Source organism: Epinephelus moara, chromosome 22 (assembly GCF_006386435.1).
Source record: "Epinephelus moara isolate mb chromosome 22, YSFRI_EMoa_1.0, whole genome shotgun sequence".
In the NCBI taxonomy this organism is placed as follows: domain Eukaryota; kingdom Metazoa; phylum Chordata; class Actinopteri; order Perciformes; family Serranidae; genus Epinephelus; species Epinephelus moara.
In genome coordinates, this window is record NC_065527.1 from 41,725,703 (window position 1) to 41,745,977 (window position 20,275).

At 38.5% G+C, this 20,275-nt stretch overlaps 1 protein-coding gene across 1 annotated transcript in view; it reads left to right on the top strand.

The window, feature by feature from the left end:
* Positions 1-9,339: 9,339 nt before the first annotated feature.
* The window catches only part of LOC126383566 (Na(+)/H(+) exchanger beta-like), a 24,509-nt gene continuing 13,573 nt past the window's right edge, over positions 9,340-20,275 (top strand). Inside the window, exon 1 of the mRNA XM_050034079.1 lies at positions 9,340-10,000. Coding sequence (XP_049890036.1) covers positions 9,712-10,000 — 289 coding nt within the window. The 5' untranslated portion in view covers positions 9,340-9,711. The remainder of the gene's footprint in view (positions 10,001-20,275) is intronic.

Below are 20,275 nucleotides of genomic sequence, written 5' to 3' on the forward strand. Positions count from 1 at the left end.
TTTCTGTCTTTATATTTTATTTGACTGGTCTCCACAACTGGAAAATTATTTACACAGAGAAATATGTCATATTATAAGTCATTCTAATCTAGAGAGCACAAATGTTGGATAAGTATATTAATATTTTACAGTGAGCTGGTGCAGCTCATCTCAGGAGGTTACGTTATATAATCTGTTCAGATTCAGCCTTGTGTGGAGGAAATACACCATTTGGGGAGCATAGGTCTTTAAAGGCTTTAAAAGCTTTATAAGCTTGTTGAAAGATCATGAAAGGCACATAAACATCATAACAATTTTCGGCAATTTAAAGCCACTAAGTGCAGAATTGTAACATTTTTCACTTTGGTGCCAATTATAGCATGAATCAGACTGACTCTACAGCAACTCTACCAGCTCTGTGAGGCTGCACTTAATGCACAGCAGTGCTTTGAGCTAAATACTAACACCACCATGCTACAGCCCAGTCACAGGTTTTTACAGAGACATCGATGGTTTCTACAGACGTCATTATGCCATCAAAACAATATCTTTAAAACCCAAATGAGCTTTTCCTTACCACAGAACCAAGTGTTTTTTGTGCCTAAACCCCACCATACTTTTACCACAGCACTGTTGATACTTAGAGTTTCAACATGTCCACTACATAATAACGTATGAATGTAATGTACGTGTGGTTTGCAGAGATGTACAATGGCAACATTTAGAAAGAAAAAAGAAAGCACTCCTTTATTAGTCCCTCAAGAGGAAATTCAATTTTCATTTTTTTTAATTTGTGTGATTTTATTCACGAGATGAGGTTGCAGCCATGCTTACAACCTCGCTATGACAATGCTAACATACTGATGTTTAGCAGGTATAATGTTTTATCATGTTCACTATTTTTGTTTTTTATGCTAGCATGCTAACGTTTGCTAATAAGAACTAAACACAAAGAACAGCCAAGGCTGATAGGAATGTCATTAGTTTTGCAGGTATTTTGTCATGAAGTATTGGGAAAATTCCATTTTTGACCTGATGATGTCACCAGATGGAAAGTCACCAAAGTTATTACAATGAATCCTGAGGGGAAAAATGTATATCCTCCTGAGACCTGGAGTTTTGTATGCATTTTTATTTTCTCCTAGCTATTTGGGATCAGTAGAATCTGATAACTATAGAAAACTAAATATTGTCATTAATAATTAAGTTCCAATGTCCTCAAATGAGTACTTCCTAATTAACAGAGTCCTAGCTTGTTACTGTTGCTAAAATTGGTAAAATTTGTGGCCATATCAAACCACAAACATTATTATCATTAATCATAAATAAACAAGTTTCAAGCATAAAATGTGATCAGGCAGAGACGGCTGTCATCTTGTTTTTACATGGACTAGTGTACTGTGCTCCTACTACCACTAGAGGACAAAAAAGTGTCCACAAACAAGGACAACAGGTTTAGTATTAAGTTAAGTATTATACTTATACTTCATTCTAAGTAGAATTCTAAGTAGAATGAAGTATAACGGTCAGGTAAACCCATCATGTGATGTCCTCATATGAGGACACAGGGTCTCAGGATGATGTCTGTTCAAAATTTCATGGTAATCCATTCATTAGGTGGGATATTTCAGTCTGGACCAAAGTGGTGCACACACCCTTAGAAGCCCTCCATCCCAAGATCCAAACCACTGAACACCAAATTTGACCTGAATCATCACATAGGCTATTTCAAAAAACAAAATACTTCAAAATCTGCCGTAATCATATTAAATTACACACATTGTGGCTTTAATGTGGCGTCAGCTTCAACTGTTCTCTGATCAGACTGGTGTGTGTGTAACTACTGAGTGTCTGTCTGTCTGTGTTTGTCTTTCTGCCCATCCTGTCTGCAGAGGCAGGTCTCAGGCGAGGTCCGCATGCAGCCACAGAACAGTCTCATCGATCCCATCGCCATGACGATGGCCACACTGGGGATGGGAGTGTCACTGTACAGCACCAGGCAGATGACAGAGAGGGTCCATCTGAAGCACAACACAGCCTGAGATCAGTGATAAATACTCAGCCGCAGACCTGCAGCTCTGTGGGCGGTTTATGTGACAGATTGTTTGTATGTCGCAGAAGGTTTGTGATGGAGGACGTGGAGAGAGTTAATGTGTTTGTGGTGTTGCTTGATGGAAAATTTAAGTGTCCCAGCAGGAAAATGTGAGTCACTGTTCAGTCCCAGTAGGAAGATGTGTCATATGGTCAAGCAATTTACAATTTTTTTGCAATCTCAACATTTATAAGCAAATATAAATGGGCCTGTAGTTTAACCACTCTGCATATTTTCTGCAGGTTGCCTTTAATTTCATCAGTGATTGAATGTTAATGTAAGAAATGCGCATATTGTTTGTCGACAAAGATTTCAGCATGATAGTTTGACCTGCAGCAGTTATCATTTCCTGCATTTTATACTGTAGAAAAGCACCAAAAAAAACAGAAAATCTAATAAAATAATTATGTAAGGAATTCTCTCAGCATATGGCTTGTTATATTTCTTGGTATTAGTCACAAACACGCACTTTTCCTTCAAAATAAATAACATTTGTTGTACTTTAACATGTGAATGTTATGAATACAAATTAAATCCTCAAGCAGCATCACCCTTTTTAAGTTATTATTTATGAAGCAGACTTTAATCATCAGCTTTAGAGAAAGCTGTTTTCATCAGAGCATCTTCATTTTGCTTAATTAAAATTTCATGTTTGTACCCGAATTTAATAAAGGAAATGTGTGTAAATGTAAAGTGCCACCGAAAGACATTCAAATAATTTACTTTGTTTAATAAAAAATTTTGTAAATTGATATAATTCTCTAATAAAAATGCTCACATCTCTGTGCAGATCTCTATATACTGTTGTTTTCAAGTTTTTTTCTTTTTCTTTTTTTTGTGATATTGAATCAGCTCTCAAGCTCTCAGGCTTCATCCATGTGGAACATTTCTGAAGGACTGGTAAATCTGAATGAATTACAGTCTTCTTTGGTGCTCATGGTACTGAGAATTCTTTTTCACACATAAAAAGCACAAAGATGTTGAAATAGGCATATTCTGCCATCATAACTTGGCTCTCAGAATTCACCAATTCACCTCAAATAGCCTAACTAACTATGAACAAAAAAACAAAAAAGTTAAATTATTTGGGCCAGTGTTGGTGCCTACTTTCCTCTGTGTCACATTAATTAACAGTTTTTCTCCAACATTATCTTTATTGAGTTTTCAAAATGTTTCCAAAGTACATAAATATACAGAGATAAGAGTGCTCTCACATCAAAGGGGACGTCAGGAGCAGCTAAATTATTGTCCAGCATTCAAATCGTCCTTCTTTGCAGGTCAGGTTATGAGATAACATAGAGCAACACTTAGATGAAAGTACAAGTATAAAAAAACAACATCAACCATAACAACAAAGGTTTCTCTATCTATATTATCAAGAGTTAGCCCAAATTATTTCACTATTGTGCATGGTTCAAAAGTACAAACTCAGATGTACAATTCACACGGAATAAAGAAATCAAGTATCAAAAGAAAAGAAATTATTTTAGGACACTGCAAAGGACTACTGAAAACTACGCCTCGTCCGCTTCATTCCCCACATTACTTAAATCCACACTCTCCATATATTCCATAAAAGGACCCCAAATGTTTTGAAATAGTGATAGTTTCCCCTTTATGATGTAAGTAATCTTCTCCATAGGTAAAGGTGTGGATATTTCCTTAATCCAGTTAATGAATTTTGGTTTACTGGTACTCCTCCATGAGAGTGCCATGACTCTTTTTGCAAGCAGTAAACATAAATCCAGGGCAGTAATTATTTTTCTAGACATATGATGTCTATCAGGATATAAACCTAGAATAAATAGTTTAGGGTCAAGAACTAATTTTATACCTAGTATAGTCTCTAAAGCTTGTTTAATCTACCACCAGAACTGTTGGACTTTATTGCATTCCCAGATACAGTGGAAGAACGTCCCCTTCTCCTCTCCACACCTGAAACACAGGTCTGGGATGGCATCATTATACTTATTAAGCTTTTCTGGCGTCACATATGTTCTCATTAGCCAATTATATTGCAGTACTTTGAGGCGAGTATTGGTAGTTTGTGTTTGTGCTTCAGCACACGCTTTTTCCCAGTCCTCGGAGGGCAAGTCCTCCTGTAAATCTTCCCTCCAGGCGTTAAGTTTCCGTAAAGAAGACTCAGAGGAACCCTCTGCTAACATGTTATATAGTTTGGAGATAATTCCCTTTCCAAAGCAATCTTTTTTCATTTCCGTTTCCAAAGTGGACAACGGGGGGATCGACAAACACTGGTTTTGAGATGATCTAATAAAGTTTCTCACCTGTAGATATTTAAATTGATGTTTGTTTGGAATGTCATACCTGGCAATCAACTCCTCAAATGACATCAAAATCCCACCATCTGATCCCATGAGATCCCCTATTGTCTTCAAACCTTTTTCGGCCCACTTCCTAAAACCAGGGTCTGCTCTGCCTGGAGGGAAAAATTGGTTACCCCATATCGGGCTGAAGCGTGGCAGAGAGGAGGATTCACCTAAATACTTCTTAACCTGATACCAAATTATAATCATATTTCTGACTATAGGATTTTTGGTCTTTTTTTTCAGCATTTTGACTTTTGCTGAGTATATGTACTGAGGGAGAGGGAGAGGGACTGAGCAGTTTTCAATATTCATCCACAGTGGGAGGGACTTATCTGTAAAATAATGCATCATAGTCTTCAGTTGAGCTGCCCAATAATACCAAAGTGGATTGGGGCACCTGAGGCCTCCACGATCATACGGTAGGTACAAGAGTGATAAAAGTAGCCTCGGTCGTCTATTATTCCACAAAAAACGTACAAAAATTTTTTTTAGGAGTGGGAATAAATTAATAGGAGGTGGCAATGGGATTAGGAGTGGGAATAAATTAATAGGAGGTGGCAATGGGATGTTCTGAAACAAATACAGAAGTTTGGGCATTATATTTAATTTAAGAACATTAATTCTTGCTACAAGCGATAAGGGCAAGGAGTTTAATTAACAGTTTTTAAGTCTTGTTTCTTATTTTTCAGTTTTTCTAAACAGCCTCTAGATTTATCGGCCTCCATCAGCCAGACAGCAGCCAGAGGAGGAGATGTGACACTGTGGGAACTGTCACTGATGTTGGTTTTACTAATTCCTCTCTGCTGGGGGCTGACAGACAGGAAGAGGACATGTGAGCTGTGAATCATTTGTTTATTCTAAACGTTTTTTCTGGCTGTTTTCAAATACTTTATTCAGCTTTATCTGAGAAACTTAAAGTATACTGGTATCATGTCGGGTCATCAGAATAACAGTATCGTTTTATAGTGTTTCCAAAACAAACAAAAAAAAGGAACTAAAAACTCAAAAAATGTAGTAAATAAGAGGTGAAGATTTCCAGTGAGAAACTGGATCCTGGATTAATATAATCCAAACACCATTACCTTATTTGGGAAAGGTTTGAGAGTCTGTCTCCATAAATAAAAAATCTAATGATCCACGACTGAGGAGCTGATTGACCCCTTATTCTGGCAGCAAATGGATCCTCCCAGGCACCAGGCTCTGCTTGTTATGAATGATCAAACTTTATTTTCCCTGTGAGAAACCTTCAGCACTGCAATATACTGTGTAAAATGTAGCCTTAAAAGAAGAATAGAAAGACGATATAGTTATTTTACTTTCTTTTCTGCATCTCTTCCTATATACAGTATTAGAGAGGTGTTTGCTTTTTGGGTTGAGATGAATGATTTCAAACTGTAGGTGGACTCATTCCCACCAGAGATGAGCCAAATCAGGGTGGTGTCGTCTGCAAACTTCAGGAGCTTAACAGATTTGTGAATCAATATCAATTAAAAAAATTGAAGCAAAGAAATATGTATCATATAGTACCACTGGTGAAAGTACAAGTGGAAATACCACACTGTACAAATACCTCATTACAAGTAAAACCCCTGAATTTAACACATTACATTCGTATTAACGACAAAACTGTAACCATACTCCTTTTAAAGACATAAATATTATATGTATATTTACATATGGGTTGTATTTCAATGTTCAAACTGGCTGGAATTACAAGCAAAATTTGGGGTAGTCTAAAACTTTTTTTGTAAAATCTGAATCTCAAAAGAAACGTATTTGGCTGAAAAATTAAGAGTAAAAGGTTCAATTCTTCCCTCTGAAATGTGATAAAGGGGAAATATAAGTTGTATAAAATAGAAATACTTACTACAGTTTCGTTTAGTTCAATGGAATGTTGATGGATGGACATCACATAACTGTGAACTGAAAAGTACTGCTTCACTCACTTGAGCCAGGTTTCATTTGTTTGAATTAGACCCATCTATCCTGCTGTCTACCGGAAATGGATGGATTTGTGTGGTTTGGTCATAACTGCACTGCTCACAGGAGAGCCGTAAAAGCCTCAGCTGGTGTCGGTATCTTCGTTAAGAACACTTGATCAGTTTGTATCAGTAATCAAAGGGCCGTTTGGCCTACAAACAAAATGGCTGACAACAGAGAACTACATGATGGCCAAATCAAATCTGGTTTCAGAGCATTTTAACAATGAACCATTGGATGCAGTCTGTGCACCACAATTGTCACTGAGTAGAGAGTTTATTTCTTTGCTGCACTCACTGAGACTCAACCTGCTGATGAGTTCAGGACAGCCAGGGTTTGGGCTCTGTGTAATGGAAGAGATAAACTGTTCTAAACAGGGGTTCTCCATTGTTAGGTTCTAGAAAGGAAGGTGAGACTAAAACAGGTTGTCTTTGTACAAAAATCAAATGTGTGGTTGGCTATGGTGTTGCATGGCAGACACCTTTAAGTGTAACTTATAAGTACACAAGCCAAACAAAAGAATGTGCAGGCCTTCACTGTGGGGGAGGAGGAGGGGTAGCTAAAACACAAGCAGGCATGAAAGATTAGGGTAGGAATTTAGGACGGTAAATTTGCTTGCAAGGATTACAACATGCACTAACTGGAATGCATGGCAGAAACAGATAGTGTTGTATCTTAAAGTTAACTCAAGCTGAAACTTGGGCAATAACAGTGAGGTACAAAACTTCACAGGGCTGGTAGCACACTGTGCTCTATCTCTTTCTAGGCTGAAATGCACGGCAGTTACAGACAGTTCTCACGTAAGTTCTCAAGGTTTCACAGGGCTGGTGGCACGCTGTGATAAATTACAAAGAACAAAGAGCAAAAGAATCAACAGCAAATTCTGACAGCTTGATCGGATTGCATTGAATACGTGGTATTCAAATGCCAAACCAAAATCTTACAAGGGTAGGTCAACTTGAATAGCCAGCAGCAATAGCAAACTCTAGTGTAACACTATGAAGGCTTAAAGATAGCAGTGATCAGCCACACAATGTCTGTCAGTTTGCTTTAGCCTTATGAATAAATTAATTCTCACCACAATGTACTTGTCTGTAAGTACAGCTGGAGGTCTACTGCTGTAGCAGACTAGAGGTGTGAATGTTAAGACCTTCGGGTAGTCTGAAAGTAGAATCAAAGATTTTTGGTCTGAACCAAAAATGTACACTGATATTAATATTGCACAATTATGAATGAATGTTAACGGTACTACACCTCGCAACGGGGCTCCATAAATGTTGTAAATTACAAAAGTAGGTCTCACAGAGAGGCACCAAAAATGTAGGGAATCTACTCGGCGTCACAAGGAGGCACCAAAAATGTTGTGACTATGCCTCCCCAAGCTTCTGACTGCGTAATAGATCTCCAATTAGAGTATCAAATTGGCTATCTGAAATAATTAATCATTATTGATAATAATGATTAATTATGTTAAATAATGTGACTTAATTTACATGTGTGTGTGTGTGTGTGTGTGTGCAAGAGAGAGAGGGACAAAGGCGGGTGTGGTAATCAAAGCTGGCTCCAGATCGGGGGAGGTGGTGTCTGACCGTGTGGTCAGGACAGAGACAAAGGAAAAGAAGCGGGAACTTTGAGCTGCCTCTTTGGGTGTAGCTCTGTTGAAAGCAAATTTGTAAATGCGTCTATGTGAATGTGATATGTGTTGCAAAGGGTCTGGATTAGTGCAGAGGATGTTTAGTTGCGTGCAAGACTGTCTGAGAACAGCATTAGCAAACTAACCCTACTTAGCTTTGGCAAAGCCAACCAACCAATAACCTAACTGCAAACAATCACAACAATGACTCAATAAACAGCATTAAATCACATACAACAAGTTAGACAGTCTTGCTTAGCCTGTACAGCTGTGATAAAGCTATGCCCAGTTGTTACGTTATCAATCCTTGAATGTTGATTGTCTTGATTCCCCAAAAAGTTACGCCATTCAGAGTCGAGCCCTGCCGCCACTGCAAAATGTGCTGTAGATGGGAGCACAGATGGGAATCCTGTCTTGTAAAGCAAAAATGTGAAATACTTCAGCTTTGAAACTGGCTTGTTTAGTTGCCAGATGAAAGGCTGACCAAAAGGTTTTCGAGTGGGATAGAGCACAGAATTACCCCTGGTCATAGATGTGAGATGTATTTTTTCTGAGTTATATTACATTTTCAGTAATAATTTGCATTGTAACATAAATACAGTCAAACAAAAACTACTTCACCTCCATAGGAAACAATGGAAGGAGGAGATTTGGAGTAAGTCCAAATGTAGAAATTATGTTCAAATTAAAGAAGTTTACTACACATTAAACTCAAGGAGGGGTCAGAGGTCCACGTATGCACAGATCTGGTACCTCACCTCGGGTAATTGAGGCAGGTATAACGGTATCCTTGAATCATTGTGTTTTGGTGATCTTGAAGTTGTTAAAGATGAATCTCATTTGCTGTGAAAGCATTTGGCGAAGAAGCGTGACGTATTTTTGAAGTCTGAGTGTGATATGTTGAGCTGGTTCTTCAAGGAGGAGATTTATGTCTTAGCCAGATTCATTGTAAAACATGGATATTCAGACAGAAAACACGGCATCCTATGTAATTCTATAATCTTTTATAATTGATTTGCATATTTTTGAAAAGCTTATTTGTTTACCTGTCTGTATATTTTGAAATTCTCTTGTCATGAGTATGTGGATATAAATTCATGAAAAGACTTTGGGGCCATCTTTGAATGTTTGTACTGAGATCGTTTTGGTGTCTTGTAGGCCCATGTGGGCTGGGCACAATTATGTGCATGACTTTTCAATAAACCAGTCAGTTAATCAACATTGTGGAGGCTGCCTGGAGGTGGTTGTGGTCCTCCGGTCCAGCAGATGTCGCTTTCTCTCCGGCTGAGCTTCGTATGAGCTGCCTGTTAAATTAGAGAGAAAAAGAGTTCAGCGTGAGAGTTTTCCGTGTGATGGATGTTGACACTTGATGAAGTTCTCAGGGTTCCGTTTGAGGAGAGAATGATGGATCTGAAACAACCAGGCAAACACTCGCCAGACTTTAAATCAACTCAGCAGGCGAGTAGGAAAATGTTTTAAAAGCTTCTCCCACCGATGACAACAGATCGTTTGTTCTTCTACATTTATGCATAATTTTGAGATGCCTGGTGACTGTGTGCTTAAAAGTGCGCGCGTCTCCGTTGCGCACCACGCTTGCTTCGCGTACAATCCTCATCCTCATCTTCGTCTTCATCGGATCTAGAGCTGAGCAGCAGCAGCAGCTGCAACAACAGAAGATCAGCTTGTCAAAGCATCTGAAAATGGCTGAGCTCCGTCCCACCCGGAGGAGCTCCAGTCCGCCTCTGATGGGATTAATGTGCGTTGTTTTGCTCGTATTCGTCTCCATAGCCTCCGCGAGTCATGGTGTTGTTTCTAGAGACAACGAGACGTTGAGCAGTCCATCCGGAGAAACACAGGAGGACCCCCATCATCAAACTAACTCCACTGCCCACAAAAAGGCTTTCCCCGTCCTCTGCTTCAACTACGACTACGTCAGAAAACCCTTTGAGATCTCTCTGTGGATCCTCCTGGCCCTGCTCATGAAACTTGGTGAGTGACAGAAATTACAGAATGGTGTCCTGCTGCATAGAAATAATCAAATAATCTCTCCTCCAGCATTAGTGAGAGGCTGGGGAATCATTAATGAATGGTGCTCATTGTCCAGGCACCAACACTGTGTGTTTTATGGGGTTTGCTAGTTGGTTTACAGTTTTTTTCCCCTTTCAAGTTTAAAGTTCGTAAAATGATTTGTTTACTTGTATAGCTTAATTCCATTAAGATCAACAGAAAAGAGAGACAAAACAAGAGCAGAAGCAATGAAACAGACACAAAAATGAATATTTTTTTGAAAGATCATGAAATTGCCACACAAAAATATTGTGATACTATGATCTATCAATTTTCCCCCACTTCTTCAATCGACTGTCTTGTGAAAAATAGTAAAATTTGATTTTCAGTGACTTCAAGTAATTAAGATGAAACAACTTATTAGTGTGAATAGTGAAAAACCTAAAGTATTAGAGAACCTTGACAGGAAATGGAATGGTTATGGCCATATCTTTAACCTAAGTTTACAGGAGGGGGTGTATGCCCCCTGGTATGGAAAGCTGCAAAAGTTATTTTATTAGGCCTACCTAAAAACAAGGACATGTTTACAGGTGCTAATAGCCTATGTCTACAGCAGTGATGGACTGGGACCAAAAAGAGGCCCTGGCATTTTTGACACAGAGGCCCCATGGCAGCGCATCGGCCACCCAGGGGTGAAAAATGTCATTTTAGATCATCAGTTCCTTATTTGTGAAAGAACAGGCATGGTGTCTCATATCCCCCCTCCCACATATTACTAGGTACTATGATTAATGATTTTACACATACTAAGATAAAAAACACTACCATTGGCGGAACATTTCAGAGCGCCACAGAGACACCGAGTGTTCCACAACTACCATAGAAACTCACACACTGACTCACTGCCTTGATGCACAATAGAAGAGGAGATATACACAGTCATTATAAATGATAAAATTGATTTGTGGCTTGCATGGGAGCATGTGGAAAGCTAACCATATGATGAGAATGCAGAAGTTCAGAACACACACCACGCAGTCAACTCACTACAATCGCACTGGTACAGTAGACAACAATGCACAGCACACAAGATAATAAGGCAGCAGCAGAACCCCCATAAATTCAGGCACATTCAAAGGCCAGACTAATAACCTCAGTTAATAATACTAGCTCTGTGTCTACCAAAACACGAAAATCTGAAATCAAACACCACACAACTTCATCCTAAAGGCTTAGCCTACTTCCACCATTAACCACAGGCGCCCCCTCTTGGACAGAATACAGCACAACCAAATTATAACAGAAACATAAATCTTACACCAACCACAATGCATATTACAATAGCTTCACCAAAACATGAAAAGAGCACTGCACAGCCACAGTGCACATTTCAATAGCTCTATCAAAAGCACTAGTTACAACAGAAACAAGAAGGACCCTATGTGTTATAAGCCATAATAAATGTTACAGCAGCCACAATGCATATTACAATAGCTTCACCAAAACATGACAAGAGCACTGCACAGCTAGAGTATAAAAATAAATATGTGTCTCTCACTGTCTTCTTTTAAATCTCTTCTTAAAACTCACATTTATCGTATGGTCTTTTCTTAATTGATGGTAATTAATGATTGTAACTGTTTTTAAATTATTTGATGTTTTATTGTTTTATGTACTAATTGTTTTTATTGTGTAATTGTTTTATTGTTAAGCACGTTGTAACTCAGTTTTGAAAGGTGCAATACAAATTAAGTTATTATCATTATTATTATTATTATTATTATGTCTTACCTTAGTAAGAGTGGTAGTTAGCAGGCTGCGAAGTTTGCTCTTCTCTGAGGCAGAGGCCGTACTGCTAGCTGCACTTGCTGCAGAGGTGCTCGGTCTGTCGCTGCCAGGTAAACACTTTTTTGTAAATAAATCTGATATTTTTGCATACTTTTCACTCTCCGCGAGCATAGCTTTCCTTTTTGTCTCTCTCTTTTCCTCCGCTCCACCCTTCTCCACCCGTCTTTTTGTGCCTCGATCCATTTTCGTTTCTTGTTGTGATGTTGTCGTTGATGTTGAGTGCATTACCCATCATTCATTTGTCACTTGTCAGATGTCAAATGTCATCACTCAATGATCGCGAGAAAATGCATGATGACCAAAAACACTTTATATTACCGGTAGCCCCATTTCACTCATATTTATTTAAAATTATATTTAGGCTACTACTTATATGTATATTGTGACCGATAAAAATGTTTTGGGCCGCCAAGAGAAGATTTATTCATTTATTTTTTATTTATTTTTTATTTTTTGCCTGCCAGCCGGCGGCCACAAAGCCATGCGGCTGTTCTGGCATTTGCCCACATGCCAGATGGCCAGTCCGTCACTGGTCTACAGTGAGGACGACACGGGGTGGTGTGCCCCAGGGAAGTTGCTTGGGCCCATTGCTCCTCCCTATTTTACTAATGATATGCCAACTGCTTTGAGTAAAGTTAGTTTACTATGTTTGCTGATTATGTCACAGTATATATGTTAGCAAAGAGTGTGGATGAGTTAAATATTCTTTTTGAAAATGAAATGACATTAATTTTAGACTAGGTAACCCAAAATAATCTATATGTAGTTCTGAATGTGTTAAAGACAAAATGTATTGTTTTGCTGCAAACCACATGCTAAGGAAAGACAACTAGTTATACATCATCCCCATGAAGGGCAGCTGTATTGAGAAATTCACTGAAGCTGATATTCTAGGGATCACCCTTAATGAGCAGCGATTGTGGCAAAAGAACAGAGACAAAATATATGTATGTATATATATATATATATATATATATATATATATATATATATATATATAATCTGAAGATGCTCCTCTTCCCTAACACCACTTTGCAGGTTACAAAAGATTTGGTATTATCTTATCTCGACTACTGCCCAGCAATCTGGTCAAGCACTGCAAGTAAAGAGCTGTACAAGCTTCAGTTAGTGCAGATTAGAGCAGCTCTTCTTGCACTCAAGTGTTGAGTAAGAGAAAGTATCGACCAAATGCATTTAGAGAAAAAAATGAGTACCACAAGTACAGCAGTGATTAAAATACAAATGCATCATGACTGAGGATGATGAACTGAATATAGAAACAACCAGCTGTTGAGTTACCACCGACAAAGTGGAGCAGCATTATGTCTTCAGGAATTATTTAAGGTATCAAGTCTAATAGACAGGTATTTGTTAAATTAGTAGAATTTTGTATGGATGTTGGTGTGTGTTCTCCTGGCATGTATTGGTGTTATTAGTTACCTAACAAAACTAATTTAGTATGATTCCCACAGATTACTGCAGTACTTCACTGTATCAGTGAAATTTATACCAAACTCCACTTAAAAACGGACAATAGTTATATTTTGCCCCACTTTCCTCTTCGGCAGAATTGCTATTAAAAAATATTTATAACATAAAAAATGTTTAGAGTTTACTGTTGAGTCTGGCAGTCAAATAAATAATTTTCATGTTTGTTTGTTTGTTTATTGGGATCCCCATTAGTTGTTATTGCCATCCATATTAAAAGAATTTTAAAAAAAAGAAAATGCAGTTTTTATTAAGTTTATGGTCTAATTAAACTTACGGTCTCCCTCAGAAGGTGAAAGAGGGCTGTGAAAACTTTTTAAAACTTTCAGCATGGTGCCGAACATGTTCACTTGGGGGTGAGACTAATTATTTGCGAGTAAATTAATTTGTGAACAGAGATGGTTGCATGGGCCATATTTTCAAGCTTTGAAAGTTTTTTTTCCCCGGCAGTTTGCATCATAGTGCCAATAATGTCTCCACAGGCTGCTTCAGTTATGATTCTGTGCCACACTAACTCATTTTAGGACAAGTCTCTGTCTGTCTGTGTACAAATGTTGAAGGATTGGAGTTTAAATTCAGCCCTGGCATAGCAGTTGTTCAGACTAATTAGAGGGATTAAATGTTTCTCTGTGGAGAGTTATAATAAGTCATCTGACCTTTAGCTTCGGCTCAACTACACTCCTGATATGTTGAGAGGCTAAACTGGACAGGTTTTTTTTCTGGACTGTTTTTATTGTTTATTATTATTTTTATCAATATGTATAGTATTTTATTACTGGAAGTATACATACTGCCAGTGTTGAAGCTGTTATGTTCTATTTTATGTTGTTCTATTTTAACAATGATCCCACCCACCCAAGTAATTTTTGACCAGCTGCCAACCAGACTGTAGAATTTTCAGAGCATTTAAAGTCACAACATACCACATTAAACACTCAAAGATTATGTCTATAATATTCATAGCATTAATATCAGCAGAAAAAAAACACAGTTTGCTTTGTATAGTGGAGTAATGGCAAGAGAATGAAGTCACCTCTGTGTGGTGTAATCTGAGCTTCTCTGTGGTTTGCTGTGGTAAACTAGTCCATTGGCGCGTGCATGTTAGTGTATGTTTGTATCTGGCTTGTTAGCTCGTTGCCTCATTACACATTTCATATTACTTTATACTAAAATTATTGAAATGATTGAAGTCCCACACAGTGGTGATCTCTAGCTCACCAGGTAGAATGTGTGTCCTAAAGAGTGCCCCAAGAATGACGTTTTTCTGTAGCCTGACGCAGAAGTTAGCATTGCAAAAAGTCAAATCCCAGTCAAAAAGCCTATGGGATTTTTCATTGGATGTTGGATTATTGCACCACTTTCATTATTATTGAAGCCTAAATGCAATCGTAAAGTCAAGGTAACATTAGGTTATAAATGAACTACATTACGGTTGCATGACATAACGTAACCACCATAATAAGGCTGTAAAGCCATGTTCAGTGTGATGATGTTCTGTAGTCTCATTTAGCCACTTGTTAGCAACCACCTTTTTCAAGACACATAGAAAGTTCAAAGCTCATGAGTTGGGTATTTACTGATGTATTTTATGTCGTAGAACAAATCATGAAAATCTCGTAAGCTTGTGTTAACCACAGACCTTATTTCAGGCACCTGACCAAAAACCCATTAAAAGAAACCCATTGACTTTTGGTCAATGGCACTGCTGAGTGGTATAATGTTAACTTAGTTCTGGGTTTTAGGGCTCATTCCTGGGGGGCTCTATACAGGCATAGAGTCCTATGAAGCGACTCAGGTTTGATTCCAACCCATGGCCCTTTTGCTTCAGGGGATCAATACAAAAAATATATACATCGGCAGATGAATTGAGGTTTCAGTATTGGTATCGGGAGAGAAAAGGTTGTATATGTGCATCCCTTGAAAAACAAAAATCAACTCATAGAGTATTTCCGCTCAGGTTGGTCCATGATAAAACAGCAGGTGGATATTTCTAAATATTTCGTGTAATATTTAATTGATATCACTGTTGTTGTCCTTCTCCCTTCCTTCTCTATTGTTTTTGTATGCCTCACTACAGCGAGGTTTGTTCTGATGAATCTGATTGGCTGAAGGAATCTCTCCTGCAGTTTGTCGTTGGCTGAGTGAGCAATGTGAAGCTCTGTGGCATCTTATCTGTTGTGTCCAGCTGTTGTCTGTGAGGGCCGGTCCGACTTCCTCTCCTAATGCACTGCTCGATAACAAAGATCCCAGTGTGCAGAGTCAAAGAGAGGAGAAGAGGGGGGCGAGGACGGCTACACACAGGACCACTGACTGCATAAAAAAATGTTACAGCTGCCTCAACCCAGAGTCACATGACAGGGAGGCTGAATGTCAAGGCCGCATTCAGCAGAGAAACAAAATATGAACTTAAAGGAGCTGTTATAATATTGCGCTCAGCATGTATCGGCCCTTTATATACCTTTAGATGAGCAGCAGGACATCAAGTAAAAATGATTCATTTCATATTATCAAATGTGAGAATTTGTCACATTAATAACCAACAATCAAAATGATTGTTAGCTGCACGCCTTGATTTTTCATTCCAGTAACATCCACTGAAGCCTAATAACAGTGAAGAATTCCCAGTTAAATGTAGATTAAATCCATAAAATTTAACCCACACAGATATTTCTATTCAACCATTCTCTTCAAACAAACAGTCTGTTTGTTCTCCTGCAGCAGCTGCTGCAACATGTTTCATATTTAATGAGGATGCTGCAGAGAGTTGACTAAGTGGATCATTTTTTATTGTCATCACAAACTGCTACTCTAATGCACACAGTGATGCATCGGTAAACGTAAACTCTGTCTCTTTTATGTCCTGCATTGTCGTCTAGCCGTGAATGTAATGCCCTGTTGTATTCGTATTTACAGAACAAGTTCGGGTGCATCTAATTTGCTCTTTATTATTATTATCACAGTTGTTTTCTTATTTTGGCTCGTTCCTTATGTAAGAAAAAAATTTCACGAGTGGTCAAGAGCACTCTTTCCTAGATAAGAGAAAAACATTTTGTTTTTACAGTCCACAAATTGTTGTACACGAGGAAATATAGGTTTAGAATTTGACTTACACAAAAACACATGAATATCATAGAATCATCATTTAGATTATTAGCCTATATGTTTTAAAGTAATTATAATGATTGAAATATTAAATCTGGGGGCTAAAACAATACTAATGGTCCATTTAAGCCAGTTAAAGGTGCTGTATGTAAGAATGTGGCCAAAACGGTTACTGCACTCAAATTCAAAATACTGCCGCGAGTCGTGTCCGCCCCCCCTCCCCTACAGATTCGAGGTTGCTGGACAGCGGCACGCTGGAGACTGATTTGTTTGCCCACGGGCGGCTGCCGTGGCAGGGCCGCGTCGCCGCGTCCTTGATCTTCGGTTTTCCAGCGGACCGTTCGAGCAAGTCCGGCTTCTCTGCTGCTAACGCTGCTGCCGGGATACAGCTGAGGAGGAGCCGGCTGCTAATGCTATGTACCGGGACACTGCTAATGCTGCTTGCCGTGCTGCTGTAGCTCAGTCGTAACTGTAACTGATGCTGAGACTCTACTGACTGCGTGACTGGTAGACGGCGGTGGGTGGCGCAACAGGCCAAAACACAAATTCAAAGCATAAACATGGTTTGCGGACCGTAAAAATGTTTTTTAAATGCGAATATTCTGGCTGTACTATTGTTGTCGGTGAGATCAGTATGTTATATCAACATTATTCCTTAGTCTCTGTGACATATTAGGATGATTTTACGATTATTTGTTTTAGATTTCTTACATATAGCTCCTTTAAGACTATAGAATTTTTTTTTTTTTTGCTTCCATTTTCATGTTAAATCATTTTGTTTTCATTTAAGTTACTGTTGATGCGGCAGTTACAGCATCACAAATGTTTTACCCAAGCGGCAATCTCCGGGGCTGAAAAATGAAGCTGACACGCAGGTGCCAAAAACTGCAGCTCCTCTAATGGCCCCTTGAGGCTGGCTCCAGAAGCCAGTCAGTCCCCATAGATCCCCATGTTGAAGTGCCCAACTTTACAGCAGAAATAAACATGTTTACAGCCTGGTAAAAAAAAAACTGTTTTGGTCCCTATAGCTAATTTCCCTGTTCATGACAACTGTACAAGGGTAGATTTTTATTTAACTCACCTGTTTACATTTTATTAAGGCTTAAAGTTAGGCAAAATTAATTCGATTCCGAGTACTAGTCATATACCAGTAATTCATTCATAAACTGTAAGCCTCATTGTGTAACATTTCTCTTTACAATTAACACTTGAAATGAAGAGGGCACTTGAAAATGACAAGGTAGTACAAAATGTAAAGAAGATCATTTCTGTATTTGTAAGACAACATCAGGCTGGCCTTATATATTGCTTTGCTAAATTTGTATGAATTTACTAAATTGTTATGTAGTAGTAAAATAATAAATTGTGCACCAGCAACTATGTAAAAATCGACAAAATTCACAGGAATTACAATTTATGTGTAAACATTTTAAATACAGCAACACATTTGTTAAAACAGGAATAGAAATTCAAGTAAAACATAATACAACGGCATACAGTAGTCATGTTTCCATCAGCCTATTTAGATGCGCATCTAGAAGTATTGCATCGGAAAATTATGATGGAAACGCCAAAATTCAAATTAAAATCCCCTGATACGCAAAAACTAAAATATGCTCGCTTTAGCCGGGTTTTGGTTGATTCGAAAAAATGTTGATTCGCAAAACGGGGGATGGAAACAGTTATGCTTGAATCAAGTCTGACGTAGCGCACCTCTCTCCGTTATGCTTGAATCAAGTCTGACGTAGCGCACCTCTCTCCAGGTGATATCCACACTCCGGGTCAGGAAGGCCGTAATGCATTTACAAGCTGGTTGCCAACCGCCAGAAAATGTAGAAGAAGAAGAAGAATGCGAGACTTGTTTTGTTTCCGGTTCTGCGGAAAACTCGCGTGAGTTCGTAGTTTTCACCAAAGTCCATACATTTAATGGAAACACACAGGATTCGTATTTCTTTTAATGCGCATTTCCCAATGATTCTAATCACTTTTGGATGGAAACATAGCTAATGAGAACGTGAAATCAAAATTAAGTCACAAACTAGTGTAAACAAATTAAATACTAAACATTCAAAATCAACAGGAATCTAAATCTTTGTGAATGTTAAGTAAAAATAGGAATTTAAATTCCAATATAAAATAATATAGAAACTGAAACTGTAAACATAGATTTGAACTAAATAGATTGGTGCCATTTTCAGCGATATCCAGCTATTCAAATCAGTATTGGCCCGATATCCGATCTAAGTGTCGGACCGGTGCATCCCTAATGATGGCCAAAGATCATAGACTGTAAAATATTGGACCTGGCTGCCGTGACGTCACCCAAACAAATTAAACATATGACTTTCCAGAGTGTCAGTATTGGTGAAACAGGAAAATCAAAAACCCAGCAATGGCAGTACAATAGACTGTATAATAATCGACGTAGCTATGGTGACATCACCCACTGGACTTCTTTTTTGAAGCTTCGAGTTCAGCATTTCAGCCATCACCATCTTGTTTTTTTATAAGCCAGAAGTTACCACATTTGATTGAGAGGGTGGAGCTGTGGAGGAGTGAGGGATGGATCTGACTGAGAAGCTGAGGACACTATCGGTAGACCTGTCGCTCAAAGCATCCCGCCCTTAATTATATGTAACTTTAGGCCCTAATAAAATGTAAATGGGTGAGCTATATATAAAGTCGTCCCCCTTACAGTTGTCATGAATGTTGAAGTTACCTATAGAGACCAAAACACTTTTTTCGTACCTTTTCTGCTGTAAAGTTGGGCTTTTTTTCCACATGGGGACTACGAGAACTGACGGGCTTCTGTACCCAGCCTCAAGTGGCCATTGGACAAACTGCAGTTTTTGGCACTTCTGTGTTGGTTTTATTTTTCCACAGCAGAGGTTGCTGTTTGCCAAAGATATGAACTGTTATACAGTCATTCTTTAACATGTCTCTATCCTTCAGCTATCCAAGGTGCTGACAGGCTCGTTTATCCAGCTTAGAGACCTCCTTAGATCTCTTAAATTTAAGAGCATTTGGGCTAAAAGAAAAGTGATAGATTTTCAAAAATGATATGTGTTATTCCTATGATCCAAGACAGTCCAAAAATATAAGTAAATGTGAACAACTCTCTCCCAAACCTAAAGATAGATGGCTGAACTCAAACTTGTGATGTCATCAAGTTTAAAGTCTGGAGCTGCTCCATAGACAATTGAATTGGGAAAGATGTTCTAGATGACACTGAGAGCACCCAGGGCAATATTCCGAGCATATGGGTACATTCCCTGTTTCCCAACTAGGCTGCTTAAGGAGGTCTTACCTTTAGTTAACACTCATATATTAGATATGATCAATATATCCTTATTAACAGACTATGTACCACAGTCTTTTAAGGTAGCTCTCCTAAAAAGCCCACCCTGGATCCAGAGGTGTTAGCTAACTATAGACCAATATCTAATCTTCCCTTTCTTTCAAAGATCCTTGAGAAAGTAGTCGCAGACCAGCTGTGTGATTTTCTCCATGATAATAATTTATTTGAGGAATTTCAGTCAGGATTTAGAGTGCATCATAGCACTGAGACAGCACTAGTTAAAATTACAAATGACCTTCTGATTGCTTCAGACAAAGGACTCGTCTCTGTACTTGTTTTANTAGTCGCAGACCAGCTGTGTGATTTTCTCCATGATAATAATTTATTTGAGGAATTTCAGTCAGGATTTAGAGTGCATCATAGCACTGAGACAGCACTAGTTAAAATTACAAATGACCTTCTGATTGCTTCAGACAAAGGACTTGTCTCTGTACTTGTTTTATTAGATCTTAGTGCGGCGT